The sequence below is a fragment of the Leopardus geoffroyi genome, chromosome B2 (assembly GCF_018350155.1).
Source record: "Leopardus geoffroyi isolate Oge1 chromosome B2, O.geoffroyi_Oge1_pat1.0, whole genome shotgun sequence".
Lineage (NCBI taxonomy): Eukaryota > Metazoa > Chordata > Mammalia > Carnivora > Felidae > Leopardus > Leopardus geoffroyi.
This window is the reverse complement of record NC_059332.1, coordinates 37,906,840-37,919,519: the sequence shown is the minus strand read 5'-3', so window position 1 is coordinate 37,919,519 and position 12,680 is coordinate 37,906,840. Positions and strand designations below refer to the sequence as shown.

General features: G+C 49.6%; 1 protein-coding gene across 3 annotated transcripts in view; it reads left to right on the top strand.

The window, feature by feature from the left end:
* The window catches only part of KIF6 (kinesin family member 6), a 392,154-nt gene that overhangs the window by 369,874 nt on the left and 9,600 nt on the right, over positions 1 to 12,680 (top strand). For all 3 annotated transcript variants that reach the window (XM_045498079.1, XM_045498078.1, XM_045498080.1), the window contains 3 exons: positions 671 to 806; positions 3,658 to 3,755; positions 11,223 to 11,312. In XM_045498079.1, the coding sequence (XP_045354035.1) occupies positions 671 to 806; positions 3,658 to 3,755; positions 11,223 to 11,312 (324 nt within the window). The remainder of the gene's footprint in view (positions 1 to 670; positions 807 to 3,657; positions 3,756 to 11,222; positions 11,313 to 12,680) is intronic.

The following is a 12,680-nucleotide window of genomic DNA, read 5'->3' as shown; positions in this document are numbered from 1 at the left end:
CCCCCTTGGTCCACATTTCCTGCCTCAGGGTCATCTCGGGAGCCAAAATGTGTTGGCAGTTGGGCTATTTCCTGTTGGACAACTTCTGATTCGTTGTCGAATGCCCCAAACTTATATATGCAGTGACGAATGTATTGTAACTTTCGCACTTCAACGTGAAGGTGAACCAGCGCAAGAGTGTGGTGGTTGAGACTGTGGTTTCCAGAGCCAGATGGCCTGGATTCAAATCCTGGCCCCTCTGTTTATTAGCCCCCTGCCACAGAGCAAGCTATGTAACCTCTCCTTGCCTCAGGTTCCAAATCTGTAAAGTGGAGCATCTTCTTCATGGGACCAAGACGAGGTCTGAATGAGTTTATATGTCGAGTGCCTAGAGGAATGCCTGCCCCTTAGTAAGTGCTCAGTAATGGTAGATATCCTTCTGGAAGGAGGGGGTATTCATCTCATACACAGAGCCCGTGGGCCCGCTGGACAAAAACACCTGGCTGTGCTTCTCTCTGATGGACTCAAGCCCTGGCCCTGGGCCCCGGCCTCCGTGGGCTCCTCTGGGTCCCGGCTCCTGGCACCAGAGCGGCACCGCCAGATCCTCAGGCTCAGGCCCTGCAGCAACACTCCGTGGGCGGCCCTTCCTCCCGCCAGTGACTGTCAAGGCTCTTCCCTGATTCCACTGTAGGTATAAAATGATGTTCACACGCCTGAAGGCCCTGAAGGTGGAGATCGAGCACTTGCAGCTGCTCATGGACAAAGCCAAGGTGAAGTTGCAGAAGGAGTTTGAAGCCTGGTGGGCCGAGGAAGCCACCAGCCTGCAGGTATTAGCAGCGCCCCCCCCCCCCCCGCCGCCCCACCGCCCCAGAGCCTGCCCCACTCCTGTGGCCTGGGGAATGTTAGGGCCGCTGGGGAGGGGCTGTCGGAGGCAGGCCCACGTGCTCTCAGCCTTGGCTCAGGAGACCGGTGCTCATCTTAGTAAGGAGGAGTGCACATGGTCAGGGGCCCACTGTCCCTGTGCCCCGGTGCCTGCCACATAGAAAGGTGGGCCATGGAAAGTGAGCCCAAACCGGTGGACCTGCCACTGTCACTTTGTGTAATGTTCCCCCGCGACACCATATTGACAGCGTTGGCTGTTTTTTATTACAGTCATATGCAGGAAAGCCTTGGTTTGCGAGCAAAATTCATTCTGGAAACATGCTTGTAATCCAAAAGCACTCATATATCAAAGCAAATTTCAAGAACCACTGGTTCAGTTGTGATCATGTGACATTCGGCCTACGTGCTACATGTATTGCAAGACACCGCTTGTCAAGTTAAAATTTATTAGAAATGTTTGCTAGGCTTGTGGAACCCTAGCAGAACAATTTACTCTCAATCCAAGGTTTTATTGTATGTATGTATGTGTTTATACATGCATGTGTATATGTAAACATATATTTCTATAATTTATGTGGAAGTTACAGAAATTTTGGAAAATAGAGAAAAACACAAAGAGATAAAAATCACCATAACCCCACCATTTAAGGATAACCAATATTATCATGTTGGATTATATTACTTCTTTCTCCTATGCATATATTTCCATATGGTTTTTTTTTAAGTTAATTTATTTACCTTGAGTCCAGGAGGGGGCAGAGAGAGAGAGAGAGAGAGAGAGAGAGAGAGAGAAAGAGAGAATCCCAAGCAGGCTCCATGCTGTCAGCACAGAGCCCAACGCAGGGCTGGATCCCACGAACCATGAGATCATGACCTGAGCTGAAATCAAGAGTCAGACGCTTAACAGACTGAGCCACCAAGGCGCCCCTCCGTATGTTTTTATAAAAATAGAATCATACTGGTCTTCAAGTATCACAAACACCTTTTGTTCTGGGACTTCACGGCACAGCATGATGCTCTCCCATGTTCTTGTTCTACATCATTCTAATGGCTGTCACTGTTCCATCATATGAATTTATTTTAATCCACTTAATCTTTGATCGTGTAGTGTTTAGGTTGTGTCTAGTTTTGCACTGGAAGCCTGTTTGTAGATAAATGTTTGCATATTTGCTAGACAGATTCCTGGAAGCTCCCTATAATATTATGAAGGCCAAGATAACAAGTTAAGAAGCGTTAATACAAACGCCCAGTTCCAGTTGTCCTCCTGTAAGTCCTCAGCTCTGGTGTAACGGAGGCGGCTGGCGGGTCTCTCGGAGATCATCTAACAGCTGACCCCTTCATTTCAAGGACAAGGAATCTGAGAGCCTAAGAAGTTATTTGGTCAAAGACACACAGCCAAGTAGCCATATTACCAGACAATAGAGAAGAATGTTTGGATAAAACTTAATATACAAGATGACAAAGAAAACCAGTAAGACTGAAATAAAGTTGTTAAAATATTTTCAAAGCAAAGTTATGGTATAAAAACATGTATACCACTTTACGAATGTATTAATAAGGTACATTTATTAATATTTAACATAATTTCAAAGTAGTGGTGAACACAGTATTTCAGTATTTCTGCCACAGTGTAATATGATATGAAAATATCTTGTGATTTCTAACCGGTGATGAAGTCACTGACGTTATGTATACTACTATGGTTTGTTGCCTACATTGTATCATTGAAAGACATGCTAGATTTCAGGTAGAAGTTAGGAAAAGTAAAAAAGGTCATTGATTCCCATCCACGTTCGCAGCACCCCTGGGTCCTGTCTGTTCTCCAGTTGAGACCCCTTCGTGGCGAGGCCATCAGCCACTGGTGCCCAAGGGAGGTTAGCCACTGAACGGATGGTGAGGGTGATCCCGTGTGACTCAGGAAGTGTCCGGGCAAGGCTGATGGATTCAGACAGCGTATTTTGTTCACATAGGCAGCAAAAGCCAGAGTAGCCAAAGATGTCAGCTCAGTGTATCCTCTGCCCCACAGGGTGTCACTGAAACACAATGGACCAGATGACTGCAGTAGGGCTGATGGGGCACCCTGTTGCTGAGGAGTTAATTCTATGCTGCCGTTAGGCAGTTTTATAGCCTGCAGATGTACGCTGAGTGGAGCAAGGCAGAAAGCCTTAAACCTCATCAGAACATGGGAGGTGATGAGAAACGGTCCCATGACCACCCCCCAGGGAGATAGGAAGGCAAGTGGGAAATAGCCTTGTAGCAGCTGCTCGTGAGCCTGCTATGCTGTCAGGTTCTGGGAGAATCACGGGGCATTCTGCCAAGATTCAGAGAAGCCGCAGTTGAGGCCTTGCTCTCCAGCCCCGTGTGGAGACATGCAAGGTTGCCAGGGCACCATGGTGGAGCCGTTCCTCTACAGGAGGTGCTCAGTGGATTTCTCCTGCCTCTGCGAGCATCTCTTTGGGACAAGGGGAAGCAAAACCAGAGAGGACTTCTGGAGAATTGTCAGATTGCATGTTAAACACTTTTTCCTGACTACAAGTAAATAATACAGGCTCAAAGTGGAAGGCTTAGCACAGAAAAGGACAAAGAATAAATCAGACATTACCCATAATCCTGCCACCCAGAGATAATATTTTGATGCCCATCAGTATAGTGATCACAATGTCTAGATTGTTTCCCCCGCACATGTTGTATATAGAAACTTATAGAACTAGCTTTTTCACCTTAAGAAATACATCAAAGACATTTTCCCATGTCATCAGATTCAAGCTAATGCTATGAAACTCCTTGGGCCAACAGGTAAATTCTCCAGCAGTGAATTCCCTCAATCACATGAAGCCCTTTCCCCAGACACCTGAGTCCCAGCGTGAAAGGTCTCAGCTTCTCTGTAACCAAAGGTAAGGAGTGAGGCTGAAGAAAAGTTTCCCTGCCTCTCCTCAACCTGTTCTTTCTCCCCTGCGTAGGGGTCTCTAGAGGCTGCCTGATTCGCCATGGTGAATCACTCGTACTGTTACATTAGCTGCAGATACTCAAGCCAGTGGTTCCGGGAGTGTGTGACCAAAGCCTGTTGAGCACACCTCCTCAGTCCTTTTCCCCTGACCTGGCAGCCAGCAGACCTACTGCCATGGTGACAAGAGACAAGCGCTTTCATTGTACGAGCCCTGGTCCTGCCCCCTGAGTAGGAAGAAGGGGTTGGAAGTAGGTGGAAGGGAGAGTTTGGGAGAGAGTGGGGGGGGGGACTGGAAAGGAGGGGGATATTGGTGGTAGGCCAGTCAGGATACAGAGGAGCTCTGCTAAAAGACTGTCCTCGCACAGATTCAGGAGAGATGTGGGTGGCCTCCCAGGAGGATGGCCTGCACGTGAGGACAACCAGGAGCCAGTTTCCCTGAATGCCGGCATGATCCAGCAGGGACTCCACTTCCCCCCACACCACCTTCTGAAGGCAGCCTCCTTCTCATGCCACCCACGTTATTATCTCTTTGCAACCACACAACTCAGGGGGTAGAGCCAGTGACGCGTGCCTCGGCCATCCTCTGTCCCCCAGAGAGATCTGCTGTCAGGACAGAGGCCAGGGCAGCTTGCGTGGGGTGTCGGCCTCTGCCACCAAGGAGCAGTCCTGTGACTGGCATTGAATAGGAGCTGAGCTCTTAGGTTGGAAAATGTGAAATAGAGCTTTCACTCTATTTGACTGGGGTGGGAGGGGCGTTATGCCAGACATTACCCTTAATATGATGTTATGAGAATGGCATTTTACCTCTGTGGTCCTCTCGAAATCCCATCGTCCCAGTCCAGTCATGAGGAAAACATCATGTAAGTCTCGACTGGGGGACATGCTGCAGAATACCCAACCAGTCCTCAAAACTCAAAACTCAAAACTGTCAAGGTCATCGAAAACAAGAAAAATGTAAGAAACTGTCACAGGCAAGGGGAGCCTAAGGAGGCATGACAGCAAAATGTAATATGCTAGCCTGGATGGGATCCTAGGTCCAAAAAAACACACTAGGTAAAAATTAAGAAAATGCAAATAAAGTATGAACTTTAATTAATGATAATTATCAGCATTATTTCATTAGTATGATAAGTATCAGCATTGTTTCACTAGTTGTGACAAATGTACCATACCAGTGTAAGATTGTATAATAAGGGCAAGTGGGTGTGAGGTACATGGTAACTCTTTGTACTATCTTTGCAGATTTTCTGTAAGCCTAAAACTATTCTTTTGTTGTTGTTTTCAAGTATGGTTGACACACATTATTACATTACTTCATGGCTATTGAGCCAGGAAACCACATAAAGGGAACTTAAACGTGCATTACTAAGTGAAAGAAGCAATCTGAAAAGGCTACCTAATGTGCAATTCCAACGTGACATTCTGGAAAGGGCAAAACTGTGGAGACAGTAAAAAAAAAAAACTAGTAATTGTCAGGGTGAGAGGGGAGAGGTGGAAAGGATGAATGGGGGAACACTAGAGATTTTTAAGGCAGCAAAACATATGGGAATATGATATTATGCATTTGTTAAAATCTGTAGAACTGTACAACAGAAAGAGTGAACCCCCTGGTAAACAAACTGCGGACTTGAGTTAATAACATTGTATCTATATTGGTTCATCAGTTGTAACAGATGTCCAACACTCATACAAGACGTTAATAATACAGGAAACTACAAGATGGGAGAGGGGGGATATATGGGAAGTCTGCACCATCTGCTCAATTCTCTGTAAACCCAAAACTTCTCCAAAATCCTGCCCATTAATTTAATATCCTTTAAAAAGGCAGCATAGATAGACTTGCTCTACAGCAACACAGACAGCTTAGCATTAGCGTCCTATACTGGCCCTCTCTGCATTCACTTGGGTACCTGCCAAACTCTGGAGCACTTGAGTTTGCAACCCCTGTATAGCTGTCTCCTTCTCCTGAAACTTCTGGATTCCACAGAGCATGTTTGAAAAACATTGGCCCATCCAAGAGGACAGGGATTTCCCTGGTTCATGCTCTGGCTCAGTCCTGAGTCTGTCATGTATCCCACACAACACCAAGCTCTCGTCCCACTGATGAGGCTCAGAACCCCTTGTTATTTCCCCAGCCTCTTTTCTAGATCTCTTGCATAGTTCCTTACTGGTAGAAATACCCTGCCTAGCAAGTAGGAAGCTCCATCTCTAAGTTTTCTTTTGTTTCAAAGACAATGAAGTGTGTGTGTGTGTGTGTGTGTGTGTGTGTGTGTGTGAGAAGGCCCAATACACACACTCCAAGGGCTATACAGTAGAAATAGACCATGCCTGCCAAATGAAATTCACAACTCTGAATTTCAAAGTAAAAGTCACCCATGGAAGCTTTTCTCAAAATCTTGTTAGCAGAACTCTACCCCAGGCCCCTTTGATGACTGCTCACAGGAGGGTCTTTGGGGAGATGGCCCAGGTAGGCCTTGGAATATCAGGCCCTGTCATCTCTGGTGGCAGCCAGTGCTCTGGTTTGACCTCTAAACCTCAGCAGAAACAACCAAATATCCTGAACAGAATTTGCTAAGACACCTCAACTGTGAGTGGTTGGCACCCCTAAATTCCCTCCCACACTGCAGTTCAGATACCAAAAATTGTAGGCAGAAAGTTTCCAATAGGTGAGAGGAAAGGTCCTTGTTATTGACTGGAAAGGGAGCGGTCTGGGGGCTCCACCTTTGACAAGGAAATCACTGCCACATGCTTTCTAATGCTGACAGAAAAGAGCTCACAGGCTTTAGCAGGGGTGAGGTGGGGAGGAGACCCTGTGCCCGGGTCATGGTTCCTCAGACATTCTCTGCAAACCTCCAGCAGTGCAGGATTAGTCGTTGATGTCCTTAAGTTCTCTGAGGAGACAGCATTAGCTTTCTTCTCTCACAGGAATAATACCCTGTCGTTTCCAGGAACCCTGTAGGCCAGGCACTGAGCAAATGTGCCACATACATACTATCATTGTCCCCATTTTACATATGAGAACACCCGGGCTCTGAGAGCTCAGTTCACTTGCTCAGGGTCGCCCAGCTAGTCAGTGATAAGGCAGGATTGGAACCCAGACCTGTCGGTGTCCAGCCACCCTGCTCACTCCTCACATCAATGACTGCCCTTGGGGGGCACTGGCAGGAGGCAGCAGTTTCCAGCCCATATGCTGTGCTATTTCATTCAACCGTGCTTTCTTTAGGTTCTGCGAAATGCCAGGTCCTCCTCCTTGGGCTCTCCCCTCTTTGTGTGCCCACGGCCTGATCTGCCCAAGGGGCCAGGATTTTCAAAAGGCAAATGTACACTTGCTCACAAAGCCAACCTCTGACTGGAAAACCAGAACTCCCTGCCGTCGGCCTTCACCATTTCTGTCGAGAAACCCTGAATTCAACCCCTCGTTTAACTAGCAGGCACAGAAGGGGAAAGGGGTTGTTTAACTCTGTGGTTGGCAACACGAAGATTACCCAGTAATCCTGAACTCCAGGCTCCGTTCTTCCCACCTCCCTCCCCCCTGCTCTCTCCCCACCTCCTCTCCCCTCTCTGCTTCACTCCTGCACTGCATTCTTCTCCATCCCTTTCTTCTACTTTCTCTCCCTGCCCACCTGTATCCCCACCCTACATTCCCCTTCTCCCTCTTTTTTTCTTTTTGCCTTCCTGTCTAGGCTGCTTTCCCCTTCTCCCTTGCTCTCCATCAGCCAAGGCTGCCTCTCTGTATTGCTTGTCCATTTGTCCCCCTGCCACCAGCCTTTACCTCCCAGCTTCTGTGAGAGAGTGCCCACCGTGGAAGAAGTCTAAGAATCAGCCACTGGGCAGGGCTTCCTAGAATCTTCTTGGGGGAACCACTATAAGAATCATGCCCCCCTTCCAGTAGTAGGGCCTTGGCATCCCTGGATATTCCTTTTCCTTAGGTGTTCCAATTGAAGATGATCCCTGGATGTGCCTGCCAAGACACCCTTAACCCTGAAGCTGCACCCCGTAATTTCAGAGGTGTGCATCAGATGAGACCGCTGGTCACCTGCAAGGAGTCCCTTCGGTGTAGACTTTCACAAAGGATGTCTGAGAGAAATCCTCCTTGTACTTCTTCCAATCAGCAGGACCTTGAGCAAGCAAGGCAGCTCCCCCTTGGGGATCTCCTCATCTCATCTATAAGATGCGCCGAGGTCCCTCTGACACTATCATTCCATGCAGATAAATGCACCAGTGCCATTGAGCAGCTGCTGGGGCGAGAGCGTGAGAGTCCAGCAGGCAGTTTCCACCTGAGCTCCAGAGAGGCTGCTGTCCATGGACTCACTGCAGGCCTGGTGGGCGGTCCTCTGCTCCTCGGGTTCCGAAAGAAACTTGACCTCATCACTTCCCCAGGGATGCCCCGTGCCTGCAGGCCGATCACGCTAAATGCGCAGCACTCTGATTGGCAACCCAGGAGGCTTGTTATTACTACCACTTATTAATCCTTATTAGGAAAGAGGTAGTTAATTCTGATGGCTGGTTTGTTCTGTCTCCGGAAGGAATGTCAACATGAGAATCGAATGCAGTGTCAGAGTTGACCTGGTTGGTCAGGGAAGAAAACAAAAATAACTTGCGGTGTGGTCCTAAGGGTCCAGAAACTTAGCTGCGGCATCCGGGGGTCCTCGAGCAGCTTCGGGACTGGAGGAGTCCTCTCCCTCAGGAGCCCCAAGCCTTCACATTATGCCACCCTCCTGAGTGGTCGAGGCAGCAGGCTGGGCGACTGGGCCTCTGCAGAGGGTCCTGGATACCCCCATCTTTCCACAGTGTGATCCTGACCCCTTTCTGCCCTGTCCATTGTCCACCTCTGCCCCTCTTCCACATGCTACCAGCCCTCAACAGTTTGTACCTGGATGTTCCCTGGAATCCTAAGCAAGGATCTACTGGGAATCCATTGGGAATCCATTGAGTTAATGAGCCATTTGAGTGCCAGTGACTTGATCTGGCAAGACTGGCTACAATTTCCAAACTGACTTTGACCTGGTGTAGTCGAAGCACCTACGAAACGGAAAGCCCTCTCTCCCCTTCCGGAGGCCTGCACCAGGAACCGTTCAGAAGGAGCCCGGATCATTGGCCACTTTCTCCAAAGAAAAGCATGCAGAGCCTCTGCCACCTCATGGCTGCCTCTGGCTCTACAGTTTCTCTGACCAGACAGCACAGATCCCCGTCTCTCCCCACCGCCCAGTGCAGTCTGGGATGCAGGGAAGTAGGCATGGGGGTGGGAGGGATTCCCAGGCTCTGATTTCCTTTCCTGTTTGTTTGACCCCCAGTCTCGAACCTGTGGAGGCGGGCCCAGGGAGGACTGAGATGGGAGAGGGCTGAAGGTCGGAGCTGAGGAAGGGGCTGTACCCATGGGTGGGGCAGCAGGTTGCAGGGCCTGTGGAGTGCCTCGGACTGATGGTGCAGGCTAGGCAAAGCCAGTGGCCCTGTCTAACCCTAGCCCGCCTCTCAGCCCGAGTGCCCCCATCTGTAAAGGAGAGTTCCAGCCAGAGGAATTTTGAGGCCTCTCCCAGGTTGGATATGGTGTCTATGCAGGACCATCCCAGACCAGGGAGAGAATCCCATCATGCCACTGGCATCTTGGGACAGCTTTGGTGGCCAGCCTCTTCACCTCCCAAGGAGCACTGTTGGGTTCGGCTGTTTGCAACCAGGAATCCAAGGCAAGGTGCGCACATTAGGCAAGCTAGTTAAATGGGCCAAACCGCACCTGCCTGAGTGGGTCAGACACCTGTTGGGTCTGACTTATCATTTGGAACCAGGGGCTGTTCAGTCGGTGTGGCCAGGAGTGAGCCATGCATCCCCAGCATGTGCTTCCTCAGAACCCCACAGAGCCGGGTCCAGTTAATAAAGGATCATGGCTCAGAAACGGATTCTAATGCCTCACAGAGTCATGGGTTAGATTCGTATTCTGCCACTAGCCAGCCGGTAACTTTGAGAATTTCTTTAACCTCCCTAAGCTTCCGTTTCCTCATCTATATAATGAAGATAATGAGACAATTGAGAGGATTAAATGGCACAGGTCTTCTGCTACGAATGTGCACTATTCTTCCAAGTTAAGGGAAGAGTGACCCTGAAGGCAATTGAGAGAGCATCCTGGCTGCCTCTTCCATTTCAAAAGCAGGAGTGGGCACTGCCCACTCAAAAGCTGTGGGGGCAGGGCCTCCCAGCAGAACCATGAGGGCACGACCCCTGCCCAGCAGAGCCCAGCAGGACCTTTACCCAGTGGGTCCAGAAGACGGGACTGTCACCCCAGTGAATCCAGAAGGCAGAACATTGGACCCGAGAGGATTATTCTCAAGCCTTAAGTTCTCACAGAGTTTGCATTGCTAGGTTTCAAACTTGCCTGGGACCCATCACCCCTTCCTTCCTTCCTTCCTTCCTTCCTTCCTTCCTTCCTTCCTCCCTTCTTTTCTCCCTCCCTCCCTCCCTCCCTCCCTCCCTCCCTCCCTCTCTCTCCCTTGTGGAATGGGAATGTCTAATCTATGCCTGTCCACCACTGTATTTTGGAAACACATAACTTGTCTGCTCTCACATGTTCACAGCCAGTGAGAAATTCCACCTCAGGGTGATTCAACTTCCAGTCTCACCCGTCTCTGATTTACATGAGACTTTGGACTTTAGAGTTGATACCAGGATGAGTTAAGCCTTTGGGGGCTGCTGGGATGGAGGGAACGTGTTTCACGTGTGAGAAGGACGTGAATTTGTTGGGGGTGAAGGGATGGGGGGCAAGGACAGAATGTTATAAACTGAATGCATCCTCCAAAAATTCATATGTTGAAACCTAATCCCAGATACGATGGTATATGGAGGTGCCTCTTTAAGTCACAAGGGTAGAGCCCTCGTTGATGGGATTAGTGCCTTCGTAAGAAGAGGCCAGAGAGCTAGCTCACTCTTTTTCTGTCCTGTGAGCACACAATGAGAATTTGGCAGCCTGCCAGAAGAGGACCCTCATGAGAACTTGACCATGCCGCACCCTGATCCCAGACTCCCAGCCTCCAGAACTGTGAGAAACAAATCCCTGTTATCTCGTCACACTACCCCGACTAGGGTTTTCTGTGGCTGGTAAGGACCCTCTTGCTGGCTTGCAGATGGCCATGTTCTCGCCGTGTCCTCACATGGTAGAGAGAGAGAGAGGGAGCTGTGATCTCTCTTCCTCTTCTTGTGAGGGTACCAGTACCATCATGGGGGCCCCACCCTCAGGACCTCCTCAAAACCTCATTACCTCCCAAAGGCGTCACCTCCAAATACCATCACATTGGGTGCTTGGGCTTCAACGTATGGATTCGGGGGACACAAACATTCAGTCCCTATGGCTCCTAAATACAAACCTAAATTTCTCTTCTGGAAACCTCCTCTCATACCTCTTCCTTTTGTCATTTTCCTTTTGCAGTGATGTGAACGCCAGGAAAATCTTGCCCTCGCCTTGTCCCATTCCGCACAGCCGGGAGCCCAGCAGCACCAGCGCCTCCCTGGAAGACAGGTCTGTCGTCTCCCTCTGATGCCTGTGACAGCCCCTGCCATGAGTGGAATGGGTCAAAATTGCCAGTGCTCTTCTCCCACATCCTGAGGAGCCCCGTGTCCAGTGGCTGCACAGACACAGCCCAGGGCTGGCCTCCACCCTGACACCCCAGGAATACCCTGGAGTCTCTCACAGATACCGAGTCCCAAGGCAGAGAAGTTTTCTCCCAGGGGCCTCTGCTGCCCTGCGCGAGCAGAATTGCTCCAAGTGTCTGTGTAAATAGATATACCCAGGGCCATTAAAGGAAAGAAGAGCCAGCCCACTGGCCATTCCAACATAGCCCTGCCACAGGGTCCCCAGGCTGAGAAGCGCAGAGAGTTGACAAGCCTAGCTAGCCTCGGCCCTGTGAGCCGTTCACTCCAGACCGGACAAAGCTGTCAAGGCCTCTCCTCAGCAGTGCCCTTTATGCCTTCTGACTAGAACACCTGAGCACCCTTCTTCACCTGGCAGACCCTACTCTCCCCCCAAGCAGTCTAAGGGGTGAGATCCAGCCATGCCCCTCCCCGAGCCCAGACAGAAGGAACAGCTCCGTGCAGCCCCACGGGAGCCCTTGTCACTGACTGCAGCTGGATGCCAACACAACTACTTGTGATGGGGAACAGCCCTTTATTGTGGACAGTCCTCACTGGCTTCTGACAGAGTGGATACTATCACCTGCTGTATGAGGATGAGGCTTGCAAGCCAGGAGGGCGCTGCTTAGAATTTTCTTGTGGGGGCAGGCTGGTTATTAAATGGAAAAAGAGGAGGGAGAAAGGCACATACATTCTTACTTTTTCAAAAGGATTTTTTTGGAAGTCCCACACTTCTTATAAATCTCATTGGCTGGGACCTGGTCACCTGACCACACATAGCAGCAAAGGAGGCTGGGAAATGTAGTATTTTTTTTCAGCCATGGCAACTTACTCAGCTAACTGTTTTTACAGAGAGAAGAGAGAATACTTATCTGCCCCAGGAACTAGCTAAGCCATGGTGGGGGGGTAAGGATTCACTGGGTAGACGTCCTAAAGGATGTGCCATCTAAGTTGGGTGCTGAAGGAGACAGTGACACCTCACGTGGAATGGGCTTGGTTTAGGGAAGGCGAGGGGCAGGGGATGCACCAGAGATGGGGAAGATGCAGAGACAAAGTGTATTCAACCATGCAAAGGTCTCAGGGGGAGAGCAGGCTGGGGAAAGGAGACAGCCAAAGCAAAGCCATTGAGTAAGAGAATAACACTGGTACAGCCGCTCTGGAAAACAGTGTGGAGGTTCTTCAAAAAATTAAAAATAGATCTACCCTATGACCCAGCAATAGCACTGCTAGGAATTTACCCAAGGGATACAGGAGTGCT